This window comes from Anabrus simplex, chromosome 4 (assembly GCF_040414725.1).
Source record: "Anabrus simplex isolate iqAnaSimp1 chromosome 4, ASM4041472v1, whole genome shotgun sequence".
In the NCBI taxonomy this organism is placed as follows: Eukaryota; Metazoa; Arthropoda; class Insecta; order Orthoptera; family Tettigoniidae; genus Anabrus; species Anabrus simplex.
Window position 1 is genome coordinate 122,688,299 of NC_090268.1, and position 23,845 is coordinate 122,712,143.

At 40.0% G+C, this 23,845-nt stretch overlaps 1 protein-coding gene across 1 annotated transcript in view; it reads right to left on the reverse strand.

Annotated features, from left to right (window-relative positions):
- Positions 1 to 16,476, reverse strand: part of LOC136871690 (uncharacterized) — a 41,545-nt gene extending 25,069 nt beyond the window's left edge. The window contains exons 1-3 of the mRNA XM_067145199.2: positions 16,359 to 16,476; positions 6,897 to 6,969; positions 1,186 to 1,331 (exon numbers count right to left, since the gene is read on the reverse strand). Coding sequence (XP_067001300.2) covers positions 1,186 to 1,331; positions 6,897 to 6,969; positions 16,359 to 16,437 — 298 coding nt within the window. The 5' untranslated portion in view covers positions 16,438 to 16,476. The remainder of the gene's footprint in view (positions 1 to 1,185; positions 1,332 to 6,896; positions 6,970 to 16,358) is intronic.
- Positions 16,477 to 23,845: the final 7,369 nt, after the last annotated feature.

Here is a 23,845-nt window from a genome sequence, read left to right on the forward strand (position 1 = left end):
TTATGGACCCCTTTGGACAACAAGCATCATCTCTGAAAATAAGGAATTGTGAATCGGATCCACTGACAGATTCAGATTCATGGTTATTTTTTCATCATCACTCGTTTTAGATTCTAGTCACTGGATACATTTTGAAGTTTTAACTATTGTGTCATTTCGTTGCACCACGTACAATTAGATGCCAATGACCTAGCTGTTAGGTCCCTTTAAACAACAGCAACAACAATCATCATTATCATCATATTATAAAATTGGTGGAACGCTATGATAAATGTTGAAACAAACACGGTAACTATGTAGAGTAATAGTTTGATGTGTAAAGAGGACATAATAAAAAGGTTTTGGCAATATCATTATTACTTTTGTTTCTATTGACAAACGGGCCTTATTTAAAAAACAGGCTTCGTACACAAATAACCTGAAAAGAAATCTATTGTTTGTATATTTCGTTGTGTATTTCAAATTTTTAATTTTTTTTAGCCAACATAGAACTACTTAGTCAGGTTTATGGAGGTTTTTCTTCTTTTTGTCAGCCCAGTACTGTTTCATCCTTTCTGAACGTAATTTTCTTTCTGCTTCTGGAATCACTCTTCCTATTCTCTGCTTGTTGATTTTTGTCTGTAGTCTAGTGTGTTTTTCTTTTAATATTTTGAGTGTATTGGTTTTGTATTTTAAATCTTCTATTGTAATATGCAACTCTCTCATGTCTTCGTTAAGTTCTGTGATCCATCTAATATTATTCTTACACATACTCTTCCATAATTTTTCTGTTAATTTTCCTACTGATTCTATTTTCTGGTGACCGTATTAGATGGCGTAAGAATGATATTCGTTTCTTTTTCATTGTGCTAGTCACAGGTTCTATTTCTTTATAAACTGTCTCATTGGAAGCTAGTCTCCAGACTCCGTTTACTTGGTAATGTTTATTTAAACAGGTCCTCACTCTTCTCCTTTCTAACTTGACTACTCTATCTATTGCAACTGTGTTTGTTGGTTTGAATAATGTTTCATTTGCATATGTAATTTGTGGCTGGGTGACTGTTTTGTAGTGTTTATTTTAAATTTATTATTTATATTTCTATTTTAATTTCAAGTTTTAGACTATTTAGTGCGAAAGAAGGCCCCCGACCTGTGCTAATTATCTACACTTTTTCACGAAGTGATACTTATTAAGATTAAACTTACGGTCAGATCTGATGCGAATTTCATTTCGTTTTCGGATTTTGGAGCACTCCTGATAGAGACAGCACGAGGAGCAACAGCAGCAAATCAGTATGACCATCATGATAGCGACAGCCACACCGAAAACCAATCCAATTATGGTTCCAATACTGAAAAGTAAAGAATTAGAGTCTAAGTTACGTGAACTTCAGTAACATTTCCTCAGACTGTAGAAAATATGCCGATCAGTAATAACTGGCAGTGCTAATAATAATAATAATAATAATAATAATAATAATAATAATAATAATAATAATAATAATAATAATAAAAATAATAATAATAATAATAATAATAATAATAATAATAATAATAATAATAATAATAATAATAATAATAATTGTACCGTGAGGTACACCTCTACGCCGCACATTTAAATCTTGCGCCAATTAAAACTCCTCTACAGGAGAATCACTGAACTTGAAACTAGACCTATTTAAACGTTTCCTCTGAAGATGTCACTACCGTAATTTTGTGATTATGAAGTTGCCAGTACTGTGTGAATTTCAACTTGTTTTTGTTTTCCGTTCATCAAGAAATGTGGACATTCTCTCATAGATGCCTCTGCTAAAAAACTATGATCATGCACCCTGGTGCGAGGTGAAGGAACCTGTTTTGAAGAAATTTTGTATTCATAAGTTTGTTCTTTACTAAATTACGTTCATTAATTTTTGGGTTGGCAATATTGACCTTTTCTTTCCGCCAGTTTTGAATTCAGCCAATCCCTAATTTCTGTAATTAATTTTCAGCCTATCACAGGCTTCTTCTTCGTTTTTGAATGTTAACTTTGTATCCTCCAATAAAATTCTGTGGGTGTGTCTTGATTATTCATGAAAGGTCTCGAACTTTTCCCGAGGGTTTATGAACTGCGGATTTTCACGGCTCTTGGCCACTTGATCAACATTTAACTAAGTGTGTGGATGTGAAGCAGGAGGCGGGAAGTGCCTCTTTCATCAGGCAGCTGTTCTTCAGCAAGGTAATGGCCGTTTAACATCTTTAATTCTTGCTAGCTCCGCAGTTTAACCTGAGGGAAGGGTCCGAAACTTTAATATGTAACCAACTTCTCTAAAATGTAAGTTCTGCCGGCTAATGTGAAAATCTCATAAAATCTGTAATTCGGGTATAGAGAGTGATTTACCCCCTCGAGCTCTCCTTCATTTTGGTTTGAGGTGACTACGTTTTGTAACTAATTTTCTCCCTTCCGTAATGTTTTAAATTTCCTCATTATACGAGTCACCTCCATAGTTTTGGAATAGCCCCTGTTTCATCGGCCTAGTGCCCGTTAGGTTTTAAGAAGTCACATCGAGGAGTGCAGGTATTCGCCTCCTTTCATTTTGTGTTCGGGCCAGTTATTTAACTGTTATTTCTTTTACACGAAGGCCCTATAGGTTGGGTACAAGATACCCCTGTTTCAATTTTGTAAGCTGGGCCATGGAAGGCCGAGAAGTGTAAGATATTTTGGTGTTGCCTTGAATAGGCTTGGAAAAACTGAGAGCGTGTCCGCTCTTTTCAAGCGTAGTAAAAGTGCCTCTGGGAGGCTTTATGTTAAAAAATTGGGAGCAAGTGCTCCATGTATTAAGGGGTGTTCTGCCCTTGCATAATATGGTGATCTTTGTAAAGCTAATTGGGTAGCTCAGGAATTGTTAAGCGAGGAATTGAAACCCAAGTTCTGTTTATTCCACCAATCTTGTCTCAACTAGACTTGTCTTCTGCTACTGGTATCTGTGACTTTGTTACTTGTTTTTTAAAAGAGAAAAAAATAACCTTTGTTAAAATTTTAAATTAACTTTGTCTCTGTAGTTAGTCCCATTCATCCCGGCACCTTCCTTCACCTCTGCTGATCCACCAACCACGGTAACAATAATAATAATAATAACAACAATAATAATAATAATAATAATAATAATAATAATAATAATAATAATAATAATAATAATAATAATAATAATATATCCTTTACATAAGAAGGGTAACAAGCAAGATGTCAACAACTATGGAGGTATTTTCCTTTTGCCAGTGGCTTATAAGATATTATCAACAATATTACCGAACAGGGTAGAAGCAACTCTTGACAGTCATTTGGGTGAATATCAGAGTGGGTTTAGAAAGGGCACATCTAGCTCAGAACGGATATTCAACGTGAAGTCCATAATCCGCCACAGATTAATGAACTCCAAAGACATAGTAGTAACATTTATAGACTTTAAAAGCCTTCTTCTTGCTAGGGGCTTTACGTCGCACCGACACAGATAGGTCTTATGGCGACGATGGGATAGGAAAGGCCTAGGAGTTGGAAGGAAGCGGCCGTGGCCTTAATTAAGGTACAGCCCCAGCATTTGCCTTGTGTGAAAATGGGAAACCACGGAAAACCATCTTCAGGGCTGCCGATAGTGGGATTCGAACCTACTATCTCCCGGATGCAAGCTCACAGCCGCGCGCCTCTACGCGCTCGGCCAACTCGCCCGGTAGACTTTAAAAGGGCTTTCGACTCTGTTGATAGGGAAACTCTAGATAAAATAACCCGAGAGTTCGGAGTTAAAACCAAATCGGCATAAATAATCCGTGAAATCCTCACAGACACCATATCAAAAGTAAAAATTTATGGGTGAAGTATCTAAACTATTCAGAATAAATATAGGTGTAAGGTAAGGTGATGGTTTATCTCCACTCCTATTCAATTTCATCCTGGAGAAAGTAGTAAGAATTCGGAATTAAAGAACTGAAAGAACACAAGCTATCACTAATAAGACTGGTAAGAAAGAACAGAGGTATTGAAATAAATTGTCTAGCATACTTTTAGAAAACGTGAAAAATTCAGCAATCCAAGACAATCTCTTGAAAGAAATACCTAACAAAACAGGTTTAAGAATTTCTGAAGAGAAAAAAAATTTGTGACAAATATAAAAAATGCTCCAGGATTTCTAATAACAGAAATTGGTCGAATAAGGAAGGTAAAGAAATTCAATTATTTTGGAAAAACAATTCAAGAAAATGGTTAGGAAAAATACACAGTAGAAAAAAGGATACACAAGATGAAAAGAGCATACTGTATAACTAGGAATATCCATAAAAATAAAATAAAAAGGTTTAACTGAAAACCTCAAAATACAACACTCCAACACAGTAATCAAACCGGAATACCAATACGGGAGTGAATGTCTGTACTGACTTACAAGGTGAATTAATTAGAAGTTCTGGAAAGAAAAATTACCGGATACGAAAAATATTCGTTCCACTAAGAACTACAGAAATCTGGGAATCAGGAAGTAATGATGAAATATACCGGAACATAGAAAACATAACAGATACAATGTGGAAGAGGGATTTATATTTTTTGGAAGTATATACAGAATGGATGACAGCAGGTTAACCAAACAGATCTCTAAATATTTTTGGAACTAGAAGTCAACTACAACCTGGATTCATGAAGTCTAGAAAGATTTGGAAAGAAGCAACATAAGGGAAGAAGGAGCGACAGAGAGAGAGAGAGAGAGAGAGAGAGAGAGATTTAGATAGAAAGTGTTAAAAATGGAAGGATTCCAGGGTCAGGAGGGAAAGAAAACGGGCTCAAAATGGTCCGAGTTGAGGAAAAGGAGGCATAGTGAGCAGATGAAGGAGGAAGAAGAAGGAGCAACAAAGGATGAAGCATTGAAATTGTCACGTGGTCCATAGATGACCCTAACGAAGGAAGGGGGGTGTATACTGCCCGAAGGCAGGTCCGAACCTCCGCAGAGGTGTGCCTGAGCCGGAGTTTACGTACGGTAGGGTGGCCAGTTCCTTTCCACTCCTCCATTCCCTTACCCCTCACAAACAGCGCGTGGCAACCCATCCAAATCTTGACCACGCCCAATGTTGCTTAACTTCGGAGATCTCGCGGGATCCGGTGTTTCAACACGACTACGGCCGTTGGAAACGAAGGAAGAAATAAATAAGAATAATAACTAGTGAACCCGTGCTGTTCCGCAGCATTCCGTACAAATAGGTCAGATAACTCGTCTAGATATGCCTGTCACAATCATATTGTTTTGCATGCCCTTTTCGATGGTTTTATGAACATTTAATACCGGTAGAGTATCTAACAGGAAATAGTATTCTTCCATGATCAGAGGAAGTGTCTACTCTCTGGCTCCACAGTAATCAAGCATGGCTACATGCAATGACATTAGTAAGGATGAAAATCACATAACATTTCTTTCTTTCTTTCTTTCTTTCTTTCTTGACCTGCTTACCCTCCAGGGTTGGAGCGTGAGACATTGGGTCGGGGGATACAACTGGGGAGAATGACCAGTACCTCGCCCAGGCGGCCTCACTTGCTATGCTGAACAGGGGCCTTGGTGGGGGATGGGAATATTGGAAGGGACAGACAAGGAAGAGGGAAGGAAGCGGCCGTGGCCTTAAGTTAGGTACCATCCCGGCATCTGCCTGGAGAAGTGGGAAACCACGGAAAACCACTTTCAGGATAGCTGAGGTGGGAATCGAACCCACCTCTACTCAGTTGACCTCCCGAGGCTGAGTGGACCCCGTTCCAGCCCTCGTACCACTTTTCAAATTTCGTGGCAGAGCCGGGAATCGAACCCTGGCCTCCGGGGGTGGCAGCTAATCACTAAGCAATACACCGCAGAGGCGGACAATGACATTAGTAAGGATCAAAATCACATAACATTTCTTTCTATACAATATTCTCTGTGCTTCGACCATTCAGTCGTATCTGGATCTTCACATTTTCAAACGGTCTTGTCTGATATAATGCAACATACACAATGGGCCGTGGCTGAATAATGGTTTGGGTAAGTAGATACCCACTTTTTTCAAGAGCTTGTCCCTGCGCTTTATTAATGGTCATACAGAAGGCTGGTCAACTTGATACCTTCCCGTATGTACGTACGTAGACTGTTTTCTCTAAGCAACATGTAAGTTATTAGGAACTTCTGCCATCTGTTGAGAATATTTAGAAGATCGGGAAAGTCAGAGAATCAAAGAGTATCTAACAGAAAATAGTATTCTTCCATGATCAGAGGAAGTGTATACTCTCTGGCTTCACAGGTAGTATTCAAACATGGCTACATGCAATGACATTAGTAAAGATGAAAAGCACATGATATCAGAATAGTAATGAAAGTGTTAGTCGCTTAGCAACCTGCTTAATGGAGAATGTATTGCGGGATAGGGTAAGCTTTCGTCTGTAATTATTGGAGTGGTCATGCAATGATCCGATTTTATGATTACCCAAAGTTGGCTGATCTTAGAGACATATCAATGTCTCATGATTTACCGGCCTGCACAAGTAAGTGGATGTAATGTCGGGACCCAGCTAATGGCCCCGCGGTCGCCAACCCACGCTCCCAATTTAAGATTCCGTCGGGCCCCTTTTAGGCGACTCTTACGACAGGCAGAGGATAGTGTGGGTATTATCCTACCATCTCCACCCGCAGGAGAATAGATAGATAGATAGATAGATAGATAGATAGATAGATAGATAGATAGATAGATAGATAGATAGATACCGTACATGGTATGTATGTTTATTCCTAGTCCCCTTTTCTTGTGTGGAATATGAGATGAGATGAAATTATCTGCCAGATTTTTCAGCCCGATGTACTTCCTGACGCCAAGATACCGTACGGTATATGGTAATATTTAAAATATCTAATATTATGTACATATACAGTATATACCTCTGGTCTTCTCTGCAACATCCGATTTCACAGCAATAATACCCTGAAGAACATTTGGTGATTCCATGGCAGTCTGAAACAGAAGTGGCGAATGTCATTAAACACGAGCATGAGAATTATAAAGAAAGAAATGTAATTGTGTAGTATGCAGTAAGAATATTTACAGATCAAACTCAGTTGTAGATTATAAGAGACGCTGAAATGCCATAATGTTGCCCTGAAAATACTTGAAAGTGTGAATAAATCTACCGATACGAGTTTCTCTCATGTAAGCATTCTTTAAAGTCAAGGGAGTGCTCTGTTATTCGATTCCCAACTTTGAGCATAGAAAATGAACGCCTAACTACGTACTCTGTCGCTCTTCAGCTCTCCGGGAACATACCCAGCGACGTACAGATATCGTCAGCGATGGTAGGGCAACGGGAACAAAATATGACCATTGTTGCCAAGTAAGTGGTTTTGTGGCTAAATCTGGCGTTTACAGGACCATGGTGTGCACTCGTTGGCTGAATGGTCAGCGTACTGGCCTTCGGTTCAGAGGGTCCCGGGTTCGATTCCCGGCCGAGTCGGGGATTTTAACCTTCATTGGTTAATTCTGTTGGCCCGGGGGCTGGATGTTTGCGCTGTCCCCAACATCCCTGCAACTCACACCCCACACATAATACTATCCTCCACCACAATAACACGCAGTTACCTACACATACAGATGCCGCCCACCCTCATCGGAGGGTCTGCGTTAAAAGGGCTGCACAAGGCTAGAAATAGCCACACGAAATTAATTAAGGACCATGGTTAGCTACAATATTTTTACGTCAGCGGCTAGCTATTTAGTTGGCTTTTTTTTTCATTATTCTATCTGAGACGACGTCGATACATGAGATTTTAATGCTTGTTTATAACTTCAGTAAAGACGAATCATTATTTTTATATCATTTGTGGACAACGGAAAATTATAAAGCTAAGCTTAGTGCTTTTTTAGAGTGTGACATATGACAGGGGTGTAGCCATAGGGGAGGGACTGGCAGTTAGATACGCCCCACCCCCCAGTGGATTTTTTCTAAAAAATAAACAGAAACTGACAAATGAAAGTCGACTTTTTTGAATATTCATAGAGAGAGAATTGTGAAACCAACAGATCTTGAATCTATTTTCTAAGAAGCCTCGAAAGTTGGATTTTCGATTGTAATAATCTGAACATACCATTCGCCGTAAAACTATTTACTTTGATCATATTGTTCTTGTTCTGTATAGCAATGTAAGGATTTTGTAACGTACCGGTACTGCAATCTGAATATCAACATAATTTACTTGTAGATAGCAATGTCCTTATGGCACTCGTGTATTCGCGCACCTCACTCGCACAAGGACCTTAATTCTGTTCTATAGCTCAGTTTGTAACCATACCCCCACCCCCACACCAATCGGTTGATCCTGGCTACGCTACTGCAGGGTGAGTATTATAATCTGTACCTTTTATGTTAACTTGACTTGGCGCCACCACGTCACTATTCTTTCTGATCCATTCTTGTTTCAAATTCTGCTGCATTAGTAGTTAAAATTTTCTATTGTTTGTATTCATTGCCTTAATACACGCATTTATATATTTAATCATAATAATTAGGGCCCGGGTTATTTTTAAATGCATATGCGCATATGCAAATGAATATTTTGAACGTTAGTGCATATTTTGAGCGTTAGTGCATATACAGACATAATTTTCTCTTATGTGTGATCAATTATCTAAGATTTCTGAACGAAATTAAGAATCTAATGAACTCTGTATGTTGTATATCCCTTGGCAACATAAAAAGCATTCCCTGATCAAGGAAAAAAGTTTCATTCTCGCAATACAAGCAGGTAAGCAACAGCTATTTCCTTCTCTCTGACATTCCTTCCTCCTCCTTACAGTAGCTTCCCAAGGTTTGCTTAACAAGTGCGTTCATCTGTTAACTTGCTCTTCGTCTATTGCAGTGTTTCATCAGAGTAAACTGTAAAAATGCCTAAAGTCTTTGCCAGAATTATGTTGCGAACAGTCAATGCCAGTGTAGAAGTATTGCCCAGTTACGTCCGTCGACGCAGAACGACCAATTTTAGCGTATAAATTAATTCTGGCCAACAACAGAGTGCCATCAACTCCTGAAAACATTGAAAAACTGTTGAAACCTACTGCCATGCATCATTTTGCAAGGAATTGTTTCATGTTTATCAATTTAACAGTGAGTTAAAATTAAATAATACTTCTGGTGACTGCATTTTGTTTTATTTTAGTGCATTTTTGTGCATATTTACAACCTTTTTAGTGCATGCATATTTTCGGAGTTTTTAGTGCATATGAATCCAGGCCCTAATAATAATAAACAACAAGAGAACCTGCTCCGCAGCATTCGTCATAGATAGGTTGCTCCTTGTGCTGCCTGGGTACTTCTTTTGAACGCTTAATTTTAGGATTTGTATTACCTGTTAATTATGCGTGAAGTACATTTTTGTACATGTCTTTCTGGTGACGAACTTTTTGTTTTGTTTTACAATTTGTTTTAGGTCAGTGGCGACGATGGAATAGGAAACGACTAGCAGTGGGAACGAAGCGACCGTGGCCTTAATTAAGGTACAGCCCCAAGCATTTTTGCCTGGTCTGAAAATCGGACCACGGAAAGCCACCTTCAGAGCAGGTGACAGAGGTCCTAGAACCCACTCTCTCCCGAATGCAAGCTGACAATTACCTGACCCAAAGCACGCAGCCAGTCGCTCGGTTTTTACGAAATATTTTGTAGCTTTAGAGTTGTTGTTGTTTGTTTGTTTAAAATAAGTTTTGGATTAATTTGTTTCGCGTGGAACTTTGTCCTTTTGACAGCCCAGATTGTCTGGGAAGTAGTTGTTCCTCTCAAATAATAAAAGTGGTAACTTGTAACTTTTTGATGATAATAATAAATAAAATCATGAATAAAAATATATAAATAAAATTACTCAAAAACTTAATAAAATTAATAAGCATAATTAACCGAAATGTCCGTAGTATGGGCGCCAGAGTTCACCAGAATGGATCCCTCGAATTTAGATAAGAGCATGATAAACTTTATATCCCAGGGTGTGTACATAATGCTGCGTACTGGTACATCTGCTACAGGCCTTACCTAACCTCCTGAAAACGACTAATTAGGTAGGAACTGCACCTAGGTTCATCAATAACACTGATTCTAAAATAGCTAACTATATTCTTAACAAATTCCGTGCACGAGCACCTCATCAACATACAATATTATACATATAACACACACATAAAATATTGCTGGTAGACTCCATATTTACAACAACAATAATAATAATAATTCCACGAACCTGCTACGCAGGCGTAGCAGGGGGAGAGGTGACACTCCCACGTGGCGCGTCCCAGGTGGCGGATAGGGGGGTCCTAACCGGCTTGCCGGCGGACTTGAGGGAAATAAAATACCTCTCGCGGACCAAACACACACCCCCTGTGGGTGGGGGAGGCAGACGAATAATACACCCACGGTATCCCCTGCCTGTCGTGAGAGGCGACTAAAAGGGGCGACCAAGGGTTGATTGTATTAGAACCATGAAACTACTTGTGAATAGTACCACCACGCGGAGAACACCAAGGGTTGCTTTTACTTGTGCGTAGTACCACTACATTGGGTACGAAATTGGTTTGTGATTAGTAGCACACAGGAGCACCGCGCGGTCGGCTTTTGCAGTACCTGTGATTAGTACCACCATATGAGCAGGACCATGGGATGATAGCTACCATGGTTCTGCCTTGCCTATGATTAGTACCCACTATATGAGGAACGCCACGGGATAGGGAGAGGTCCCTGTGGTTAGTACTCTTATGTGATGAACACCATAGGTTTGCGTTGCCTGTAAATGGCGCCGCAAAGTGAGAAAACCATAGGTCTGTATTATATGTCGAATTTCATAAGCTCTGAGTAGTACAATAATGTGTGGAATGCCGCAAGTCTCTGCTACTTTTGATTAGTACCGCAACAGAACAAATACCATGGTTCTATTTTGATAGCAATCAGTACCGTTATGAGGGGCCGATAACTTCGATTTAGGACCCCCTTTTGACTGCACGCATAATCGATTCAGTGTCATGCTATAGCAGTAGTCCCTTGGTCAGTAATACGATATTGTCACGTCTGTTTATGTGAATGTGAGACATTGCGGGTCGCAACCACTGATTGTTTTAAATCCATATCCATCCATTCATTCATTCTTCATTCTCACGTTTTTGAATTCTGGTCAGTGGAGAATTTTAGACTTTTAATATGTAATTCCATTTCGTCTCATTTCGTACCATTAGGGGCCGATGACCTAGATGTTAGGCCCCTTTAAACAACAATCATCAATCATCAATAATAATAATGAAAACAGTGGGAAAACGAAAGCGAGAACTAAGCTACCATTTGTAGATAGTCCGATGAACAATGTACATGTATGAAGATAAATACCCTTCACTGTCTCTATATCAATTCGACTTACCGATTCTCATAATCGGCAGTGATCACATCACACAGATACTGTACCTTGTACTACTGTGTTCACATATTTTTAACACTTGTTGTCAAGATATATACACACGTCTGTCGATCCTCAACATAAATTTATGGAAAGTCTGAGATAGCTTTCACCAGCATATAATGCTAGGCCGCCACAAGTGCTACAATACATAATGCGCAAGCACTCTCCACAATCAGTCACTTTCCACGAACATAACAAGACTACGCTCCACGAACGTTTGAAGTCCAGTCCATTGCTGCCGTGTCACTCCAGTACCGTGTATCAGCACTACTTCCTTCCCGTACAGTGCGTCAGTTGTATTTCTCTTCCTTCTCGTTCCTTTACAATCACCTCTACAATCACCCTTACAATGTTTCTGGTTGCCGCCGTATGATCAACCTTTATAGACATCATCAATCCCCCTCCTCTCAGATGATACGTCTGGATTGGTGCTTGCCAGCCAATCATGAGTGAACCTCTTCTCAAGCCCAAGCCCTGAACTACTTCTTCCTCCCAAGACAATAACAAACTCTGGGGTATATTCCATGATTCACCAAATTTTCCTAATACCACAACAAGCTCATCTCATCAGGCTGGGATATATACATGACTCATGAATTTCCCGACACAAGTACATCACAACAAACACTGGGGTAGCCATATGACTCATTCAAATTACCAGAGTTATTAAAGCAATGTTTTCCCACTCGTGCAAAACAAATTACTCATACCTACATATGTGGATATCTTCCAGCTTACCAATATAAATGGCAAAATATACAAATGAAATAATAATAATAATAATAATAATAATAATAATAATAATAATAATAATAATAATAATAATAAATCGAATACTGACAATAATATCTATAACTTCTACATATAATTCGGGGGTGTGATATATGTACTATCACAAACTGTATGTATTTACACGTCGCGCTATAGATATGATGTACGCGATTCCATCTGCCACTGGGAATATCAACAACCAGCTAAGCGAACCCGAAAACTGTACGTGAAATACTCTCGACAAACCAGGAGTCCACAACTGACCGCTCAGTTATGTAAACCACAGCGAGGAGACGTCAAACCAGACGGCGCATAGAATTCCCGTCGCGCACATGGCCGGCAGTGGACCAAAAGGTGGCCTTGAAGTACTGGCGAGCGCTTTAGCCAATCAGAATGCTACATTTTTCTTTAATAATTTAAAAATATACGGCAAGAAATGTTTATGGTTTTAAACACACTCGGCAAATTTACCGGCTAAGAGCTTTCGTCAGAATGCTTTACGATGCCAATCGGTTCACCCGTTCTTTCAAACCCACGGTAACAAAAATCAGCCTAGTGTTTTAAATACATAGATATCAGACTAAAATACGATACGTTTACATTTTTAATTGTTATATATTATTTAATTATTTATCATTTTGAAATATGGGTCTACCGTTGTATGCTTCGCTTCAGCTGGATGGACAGAATACTCACTGAGGAGGTATTGATCAGGATGTGTAAAGAAAACGAACTGTGTAGAAGCTCTCCTACTTTGGTCATATCTTTAGGCACCCGGAAACTTACACTCACCTCCAAGGGAAGATTGAGGGGAAGAGAGTTCCTGGGAGACCCCGCACGTCTTGGCTGGAGAACCTGTGAAAGTGATTCGGACAAACAACTATTTCGCTATTCCGCGAAGCCACCAACAAAACTAAGATAATAGTGATCGCCAATATCCGATGACGGATACGGCACTACAAGTCGAAGAAAATCGTTTTGTATTATGTGTTTATGAAATCACGCAGACATACTTAAAAACAGACTCGTTGCAGGTAGGTAGACCTACGTGCTCCACTGGATTAGTCCTGTAATATTTCAGTATGCAGTCGGACTTCAAACCGGCTGATATGATATTTGCGAAATGCTCAGGAATGTGTTGAATCAAGTGTAGCGACGTCATTATTTTATTCAGTGTTCCAAAAATTGCAGGCGAGAAAAATCTCGGCGTTTGTTCATTCGAGTTTTTTAAAGTTTTGCAGCGGCAAATGGAATTTTGAGTTGGCAACACTGAGTAAGAGTGGAAAACCACAGAAAACAATCTTCATGGCTGTCGACAGTGGGGTTCGAATCCACTATCTCCCGAATGCAAGGTGATAGGTACGTGACCCAAGCCGCACAGACACTTGCTCGGTCATTATTATTATTATTATTATTATTATTATTATTATTGTCCCCCTCTGTGATGTAGTGGTTAGTATGATTAGCTGCCACCCCCGAAGGCCCGGGTTCCATTCCCGGCTCTGCCACAAAAATTTGAAAAGTGCTACGAGGGATGGAACGAAATCCACTCAGTCTCGGGAGGTCAACTGAGTAGAGGTGGGTTCGATTCCCACCTCAGCCGTCCTCAAAGTGTTTTTCCGTGGTTTCCCACTTCTCCTCCAGGCAAATCCCGGGATGGTACCTAACTTAAGGCCACGGCCCCTTCCTTCCCTCTTCCTTGTCTATCCCCCCACAAGGCCCCTGTTCAACATAGTAGATGAGGCCGCCTGGGCGAAGTACTGGTCATCCTCCCTAGTTGTATCCTCCGACCCAATGTCTCACGCTCCAGGACACTGTCCTTGGGCTGGTAGAGGTGGGATCCCTCGCTCCGTCCGCGGGTAAAACCAACCGTGGGAGGTAAACAGATTAAAAAAGAAATTATTATTATTATGATTATTATTATTATTGTTGTTATTATTATTATTATTATCTTAACTTATAGCCCATGCTGCAAAAATGTTTCAGATATAAAATATGGGGCATTGGATTTTATATCATTTTTATGTACAATCTTTTAGATAGAACTAATATTTGCAGATATATTTGGAAATTGGTGAAAGATGTAATAATCGCGAAAATCTCAATTATCATTTCTCATACATTAAAAACAATACATGAAACGTAAAAGATCGAAATATATTTCGTACATCATTTGGTGTTCTAAACACTGGTACTTCACAGAACGCTTTTCAAATAATATATAGCTTAGTGCACAGCCTGGCTATCCCTGAACTTAAATAATGAGTTTCCAGAAATAATGATCGTATATGACGGTGTTGTAATGTTAAACCAATAGTAAGCTCATCGTATAGGATTGTAAGTTGTGTGTGAATTTGTATATGATGATGTTGGATTTAGAATGTTAAACTAGTAGTATTTCTTGTAATATTTTCCTGGCGTGGAATTGCTTGTAGTAGTAGTAGTAGTAGTAGTAGTAGTAGTAGTAGTAGTAGTAGTAGTAGTAGTAGTAGTAGTAGTAGTAGTAGTTGTTGTTGTTAAACTTTATTATCACACGACTGTAAATGATCATTACCACCGGGATATTTTCCAGTTGCGAGGTGTTTGTTAATAAAAATAATTTTCCCGTGATGTTGCAACAAATAAACAAAAACACACAAGCAAACACAACAATTGAACTGAATCTAATTTCGACATATTTTTGTACCTAATTCGAAATGAAAACATAGTACGATGCAAGATTGTGAAGTGAACAGACAAAAGTATAATTTTATTTGTACAGATAACTAGCTGTAGTAGCCGTCGTTGACGTAATGTTCCTTCACGATTTTTTCTCATTTTGATAGTGAAAATGAAAAAACCTACCACCTGTTTTCCAGTCAGTGACCGGGTCAGGCATGGAATGAATGAAGGCTCCATCTTGCGGGAAGGCTAGAAATTGTGCCGGGTGCCGAAGCCAGTCGCACTCCTCTGGGGCAATGATTAATGACAGACAGATGAAATGAAATGTTAATGGAGAGTGCTAATAATGTTATTTGTTTTACGTCCCACTAACTACTCTTTTACGGTTTTCGGAGACGCCGAGGTGCCAGAATTTTGGCCCGCAGGAGTTCTTTTACGTGCCAGTAAATCTACCGACACGAGGCTGACGTATTTGAGCACCTTCAAATACCACCGGACTGAGCCAGGATCGAACCGCCAAGTTGGCGTCAGAAGGCCAGCGCCTCAACCGTCTGAGCCACTTAGCCTGGCAATGGCGAGTGTTGCTAGAATGAAAGATGGCAGGAAAAACCGGAGCATTCGGAGAAAAACCTGTCCCGTCTGCGATTTGTCCAGCACAAATCTCACATGGAGTGACCAGGATTTGAACCACGGAACCCAGAGATGAGAGGCCGACGCGCTGCCACCTGAGCCACGGGGGCTCTTCATTTTGATAGTAGTCTTTATAATTTTGCTTGCGGATATGGACTGATGAACACGCGGTTTTCACCTTAAGAAAATTACGCCAGTTAACCCAGCTGAACAATATGTCCATGTTAGGGATGCTCGGAGTTGGAATGGATTAAGAAACAAAAGTCGAATGTATGAATGTCTCTGTTATAACCGGTACGGTAAAACTGTATCAGGCATAAATGATCGAAAATGGTATTTTCTATAACTTTTGTTATGTAGTATTTATCACTAGGACCACTAATAACATAGATATTTGAGAATTAAATTTTAAGTCTTTCAATAAACTACCATTTCAATCAGTGTGAATAAAATTACTTATAGCCTAGAATGTACTGCCCTATTCCCCGACTTTACATACCGATTTTCAATACATTCTGTTCAGCCGTTTTGGAAAATTAAAAATTGTATTTCCTTCATACTGTAAACATGAACAATGTAGATATACCCTTCTTTTTCAATTCTGAGCAATGCACAGACAAAACTCTCATTTTGTATGTATATAGAAAAGATAAAGCTACTTCAAACTAACCGAGAATAGATCAGAAATTCTAACTCAAAAAGCAAAAATCTGAAACTTTAGAAACGAAAGTCTGGAATATTTAAATGTATATTTCAGGGAAAGAAATTTTTCTATTGTTGTTTGTTGTTTAAAGGGACCTATCACCTAGGTCATCGGCCCAGTGAAAGAATGATGAGGCTACAGCAAGTTAAGTAAAGTACCTCTGTACGCTGCTGATTGATGAGTCAGACAGACAAGAAGAAGAGCAGCTCCACTGCACACTACACCTATAATCCGCATGGGTACTCAGCACTCTTGTGAGACACTGACATTTCCTTGAAGAATCACCGTTCATCTGTTATCTTATCACAGATCTTCGCACGAGAACTAAATAGGAGAGTCCACTCAACTGACAGGTTAATGACAGCTCGAATCCAGGAAGAGGTAATTTGCAAAGAAAAGAAAAAAGGCAGAGTAATTCAGTGAACTCCTGGGTTGCGTTCACAAAATACTACTCTCCAACTCCGAGTAAACTCGGAGTTCACTCTATCCGTTCACAAAAGCAAAGAGTTAACTCTACAAAGTGTTCAGAAAATCCATTCGAGTTAACTCAGAGTATACTCTTTTTACTCTGTGTAAATAGGTAGGTAGATTTAACTCGACATGCGCAGTCATGCATTCATTGGTGGCGGTGAAAAACTTAAACTTTAAAACACAAGACGTACGAATACTGACTTGGAAATGAATTCCAATTCCAATTATTATCTAGTTGTTGATAAAGAAGGGCGTTATGTACTGAATGAAGAAGGAGATATTTGCGTCCAAAACAGGGAAAGTAGGTACCAATTTCATAATCGGTGGAAATAACATGATTGCATTTTTCATAAGAACACCCATGTTATGAATGATCAGCTGATTTATTAACCTCAAATTCCTAATGTTTATTTTGTAAAGGTATATGTAACTCTGTTTATTTTAGATGTCCTTCTGAATGAGAATTCGTCTGAAGCAACTGAAGACCTTAAAGGAGATCATAGTCGTTCGTCACACAATGCGATCTTATTACTGTTAGATGGATACAGCAATAACATTGAATCGTTCGCATCCTATGCTGTGCGAAATGATGTCTTGTGGAATAAAACTGCCACTCAGTTAATGTCAGAAGGGTTTAATTTCTCACCAAAACAGTGTGAATTTAAATTCAAAAAATTAAAGAAGAGGTACCATGCTAAAGTGGACAATATGAAATCCACGCAGTCTGGAGCTTGAAACTTTAAATTCTATTATTTTGATCAGTTCCACGAATTATTTGGGAAGAAACCCAATGTCGTTCCTGTGGCATTGGCTTCTTCAAGCAGGGGTGCTAACATAAATTTGTCTGGTGATCAAAATGTCGAAGTGTCAGATTCCAGTGGCGAAGATTAAAATATGGATAATAATGACTATCCAATACTCAATAAGGCGTCCAAGCAGCCTCCCAAAAAGAAGGCGAAATTAGATACAGTGCTTTCACACTTTTCACAATTAAGTGCTGAAAGGGAGAAAGAAAAGGAAAGAAGGCACAAGGAATTAATCGAGGTGCAGAAAGATGCCATACGGGTTTTCAGTGAAAAAATGGACAAATTAATCGAAAAGCTTTAATATTTTAATTTAATTTAATTTTAATTTTTGGAAAAAAGTTAATTTACAACAAATTATTTTCTTAGTTATTCATGTTTTTTTCGTGTGTGTGTTTATTTGGCGTCATTTATTAATTGAAGTTCATGTCCGTTAATAAGTAGAGAAGGAAGTAAACTAAAAATTGTAGTGTTCGAACTAGAGTTGAAATATCTTGCCAAATGAAATTCCTCAATTAAAATAAAGCTGCTGGGCTAAATCTCGTCTCTTTTCATTCCCATCTCGTACATCCTGAAGACAACGGTGAACATCTTCAATTTCAATCTCATCATTTCGTTCCTGTCCTTCACGTATGTACTCTTCTACCAAAGGGTCATGGTCAATACAGATGTTATGCAAGACGCAAGCGGCTAGAACTGTTGCAGGAATTAAATCTGTCCTATTCATGTCCAAATACTTTAACCTTCTGAATCTACCTTTCAGCAGGGCGAATGCTCTTTCTATCACTTGCCTAGTTTTGGAAAGTACCAGGTTGAAATTTCGTTCAGTTCTATTGAGGTTACCTCTATCAATATACGGTGGAATGAGCCAATTCAATACAGGGTACGCTTTGTCACCCAATAAGAATTCGCCATTTGGAAAGAATTGATTATTATTCGACACATTATCTGCGTAAATGTTAGAATTTCGAAGAATTCGTACATCACTGACTGAGCTCGGGTATCCCACAAAACAGTCGATGAACTTCAAACTTGAGTCACAGATTCCTTGTAGTTACTGTGTGAAAACATTTCCTATTCGCATAAACTTCAGGATCTTTCTTTGCGGCTTTAATGGGAATGTATGAGCCATCAATAACCCCTATGACATTAGGTATGTTTGATAATTCTTGGAAGGCTTCACATGATTCCTGAATCTCACTACCCTGCGGCCATTTAATTATATTATGTGAAATACTGCACAATGCATTTATAACTCTCACAAAACAGACGGAAAGAGTTGACTTGGCCATGTCAAACTTTTCCCCAACAGAGCTGTACTAAGCAGGCGTTACTAAGATCCAAATTACAGCCAGAAGTTGTTTTCGTGGATCTTGCAATGGTCTTCCTCGTTCCCCGATTTTGGATTTCGAAAGTTTAGGACCAATGACTCTCAGAAGATGTTCGAATGCTGATCTCGGCAATCGAAAATGTTGTTTAAATTCGATTTCATCGTAGCTGTTGACAACATATTCTACATATCCAGTTATTTTAATTGGCTTATCGTTCACTAATGCAGAGCAGATATATTGGTATTCGTCGTCATCATTATCAGATTCTTCCTGCAAGATAAAGAATAATGGATACTGCTTTAGGTCACATTTCGGTGAGGAAAGTAGTAACAACTCGTACAGCACACTGCTATTAATAAACTCACCTGAAAATTATTCATTAAATTCCTCGCAAACGAGGTTATGGTAAAACAAATAACCTTCCTTAATTGATCAGCCATATTCTGTTACTCTGTATTCACTCCAAAGCGTTCACGAAATACCGTTACTCAGAGTTAACCTTACTAGTTACTCCGCGATACTCTAACTCTACTCGGAGTAGTATTTTGTGAACGCAACCCTAACTGGCAGTCAAGGAGAACAAGGAAAAATATTGACCGAAAAGTTATACAATTTACATTTATCACTGGATTAATAATAATAATAATAATATTTTTTTACTATTTATTTTACGTCGCACCGACACAGATAGGTCTTATGGCGACGATGGGATTGGAAAGGCCGAGGAATGGGAAGGAAGTGGCCTTGGCCTTAATGAAGGTACAGCTCCAGCATTTGCCTGGTGTGAAAGTGGGAAACCATGGAAAGCCATCTTCAGGGCTGCAGACAGTGAGGTTCGAACACACTATCTCCCGGATGCAAGCTCACAGCTTCGCGCCCCTAACCGCATGGCCAACTCGCCCGGTGACATGTACTATTATTATTATTATTATTATTATTATTATTATTATTATTATTATTATTTATTATTATTATTATTATTATTGAGTTCGCCTGGAGGCCATGATCGTTAAGGCGTTGAAATCTAAACGGTCTGACACCGTGGTTAACGAGTTCGAGTCCCGTTGATCGAAAAAATTTTCACCGCCCAGAATGTTAGCCGGCAGGGTAGGAGAGGGGGTGGTATACAATTTCTAATAACTATATTGCTTGCCAAAAGCCTGTATTCAATTCCAAACCTCTCCGCAGTGTTCATATGAAGTGAGGGCATATGGCGCTGTTGATGGTGATTCGTCCGTCGGATGGGGACGTTAAGCCTTGAGCAGACCCCTTGGTGCTATTCGACAGGAGTAGGCTACGTGCCGGCTCCGGGTTTCACCCTCTCCCTTCCTAGTGCCATATATCACGTCATTCATTTCATCTCATTAACTCCTTTGATGAGGTTGACGTCAGGAAGGGCATCCGGTCATAAAAACTTGCCACGGCAGATTTATCTCACCTCATACCCGACCCCGTAGAGAAACGGGACAAGGGTTGGACAAACATTATTATTATCGTGTAGTCTTAGCTGCCGTATGTTTTTTTAATTTGCCTGCCTACACCAGATATCAGAAAACCAGAACTCTGTTGGGCGACCTATTGCTGAATTTTAACACTTGGGGTGCTAAATACGATATAATCATATCATTGACTGAACGAGTTGCATAAGCGGTTCGGTTCACGTAGCTTGCATTCGGGAAAGGGTGGGCTCGAACCCCAATATTGGTAACCCTGAAGATCACGGACATGAAAACACTGTTAAGTCGTCATGAGGTAGTGGTAGTTGTTATTGTGTTTGTTGTGACTGTCCTTGTAAGGTGCAGAACCGCGTGAACATCCGTCCCTTTTAAACGGGAAAACAGTGAAAATAACTCTCGAAATGCAAAGAAACGCGTAAATGAACAGTTTTCTAGGCCCCAGATGCTCTAATATCACCGAGCCGGAAACAAAATATGATGGCTTAACACGGGTGTCAAACCCTGCCCGCCGTAAGCGCAGTGCCCGTGCACGCGGATGCAAGTCTCTTCTCCTCAGTCGGCTTGTACTTCCCCACGTTGCTGACTCAGGGATGTGCACATGACGGCCTCTTGGTCTACAAGTAATGGCTGAAACATACAGCTACACAGGCTGTGGCCTAAGGATTGACACAGTCATTTGTTAGTGTGTGCTTGTATTTGTGTACTTTCGTATCAATATAGTTGCTTGAGGAGATGCTAATTTTAACGACGCCTATTTTCCTTTGTTTAAGTTTATACAAATATGACGTTTCGCAACAAAATCGATATAGAAGCAGGATAGTGTTCGTCATTATTCTGCTTCTTAATTGTTCGTAGGAGAGTTGAACCAGTTAAGTCAAAGAAAAAGTTTTATTTTGCACTTCATACCTCATACTTTATGGCAACCTCTAAAGTAAGTATTTATTTTCCTAGTACACAGTGATTACAAAGATTACAAAGGATGCTGTTTCTTTCATTTTGTGCAAATGCCATGTTGAGCACATTTAATTATATGAAAGAATATACAGGGTGGTCCAAAGAAAAAAAACACCCGACAACGCTTAGTATGTTGTGCGGGAAGGAAAACTGATTCGTTTTCAAGAAGGAAACCGTTTCCAGAAACGCACGGCTTGGACGCTGTAGCGCTGTGTGAGATGGGCATGCATTTCGCATGTCGTCCATAAGCCCAACATGAGTAGCATATCGGGCTCATTACAAACGGGGTTAGAACTGTGTACCTCCTACGTCATTGCAGAGCCTACATCGGCGGTGCTGAGTATCACGCACATGACCCGATACGTGCAGTTGCCTTTGAAGAATTTTAGTCGTTCCGTGGACTCGAGCAATAAGGTCCTCCGCTGACGTTGAAAGGGTATCATACACCATACTCTTTGTACTACCTACGTGGAACTGTCCGGCTTCTCTTATAGTCGTCTCTCGATGGCCGCGAACGTGGAATGATGTGGGGTACCTGTTGTATACAAGGAACTTGGTATACAAGGCACAACATAAAAGTTTATTGCTTCAACACATTTATACAATATGTACATAAAATGGAACGAAACTTTTCTTGAAGCTTGTTGAGTTGCACACGTTTAATGTTAATATAAGGTATTAGGCTGAGGGCCTGAGTATTATTTACATACGTAAGAATTGAGATTCCTATATACATTCAATCTTGTGTTGATGAGACAGTCTGTTCAAATGAGAGAATGTTCTTGATCGTCGAAAACTATCGGTCATGTATAATAACAAGTGGAACTTGTAGAGAGAGTTCGTATTAGCAGAATGCTAACAGGAGGCGTATAACTTGCAAGGAACTTGCGTCTAGTGATCATATATAGCAGAAAGCTATGATTGGAGTCGGAGCATTGTAGAGGACTTGAGTGAGTAGCAGAATGCTTGGATGGGTGCTCGACGTGGCTACGGGATGCAGAATGAATGAGGCAATGTCCAGAGGTGAAACCTCACGGCCAGGAATCAGTCCACCTATTCAGAACACATTTTTAAGAGGGTACCTCCGTGTCTGACTTGCGGTGTAGTTTGGTCGTTGGACACTGTAGGAGTCCTGGAGAGGCGAGAAACGTTGCTCCTTTTATAGTGCTGGCTGACGTCACAGACGATAACGTCAGCGCACTGCAGTCTGCCTCGTGGTCTCTGAAAACATCCATGTGTCGGGCGGGCTGCGGAGATTGTAGGCGCGGAGGACACACACACAACAGTACCATTGTGGTTCTACCATTGCAATCTGCTTTTCCGTATGCAAGCACCATGTCGGTCATTTCCGCAGCTGTGTCTGGTACATGTCGCACTGCTGTTAACAACTTTTTTTTTTTTTGCTATTTGTTCGGGGCTTCGACCTGTGAAGAACTTTTTCCTCTACTTGCACCATATGTGAGGAACCTGCGTGTATTATGTAAATGGCGGAAGTGTTCAGTGTTGAATGTGAGGAAAGGAACGTTAAGGACGACGCAAACACCCAGTCCCCAGGCCAGGGATATCAATCATTTACAATTAAAAACCCCTGACTCGGCCGGGAATCGAACCCGGGGTCGCGGGGCCGGACTGTTAACAACGATACTGCAATGGCAGACTACAGTACTCAAGTAATGCAGTAGAATGCGCATCAAGGATTGTGTGGAGGAATGTACCGCATGTACAGGAATGTTATCAGGCTGAAGTCGTCTATCCGCAGTACACAGATGGCTAAAGGTTTGCATACCTTCCGTATTAAGACACCAAATCGGAATAAATTGTCACAACCGTTCTCAGACTTCGACGCTCTCCAGCACTCAACCGGTGCATTTCCGGAAAACCCATCAGTCCGCCATCCAGCACAACATACGAAGCCTTGTCCGTGTTTTTTGTGGACACCCTGTATGTTCATGTGTTGCGGAAGTACCGTAGGTATGAACGTGAAATGTGCCCAGGCGTGCACAATCTAATAACGTCCTGGGATAGCGCTCGTAACAGCTGTTTCTCATGCAGGCAGAGCTGTCAGTCAGCTCGCGACCTTGACATGCCTGGCTTAAGGGCCTCGCACCTTCAGTTTATCGGAACGATTTTCACGTGTGACGTCACGTCTGAGCGGTAAACTGAGCAGATAATAACGCAGGTACTACAACTGAGCAAACGGGTCCTCTTTTCCTCCGAGAACTGCGCAGTTTACACAGATAATCTCACGGATCTGATGATGATGCTTATTATATAAAGTGGCCTAACATCTAGGTCATCGGCTCCTAATGGTACGAAATAAGACGAAATGCAATGGCAATTTGAAAGTCCAAAATTCATCCACTGACTAGAATTTAAAACGTGATGATGAAGAATGAAAGGATAAATATGAGTTTAAAATAATCAGCGGAGCCAACTCAGAATACTGAAAGTTAAAAATAATTCCAAAATCGATCCACTGGCTAGAATTCAAAATGATGACGATGAACAATGATTATGAACTTCAAACAATCAGTGGATTCGACCCGCAATGCCTTACCTGACCAGAAACTATATTAAAAATCAGTATCACTGACCAAGGGACTGCTTACAAAGCACAATTCTGAATCGA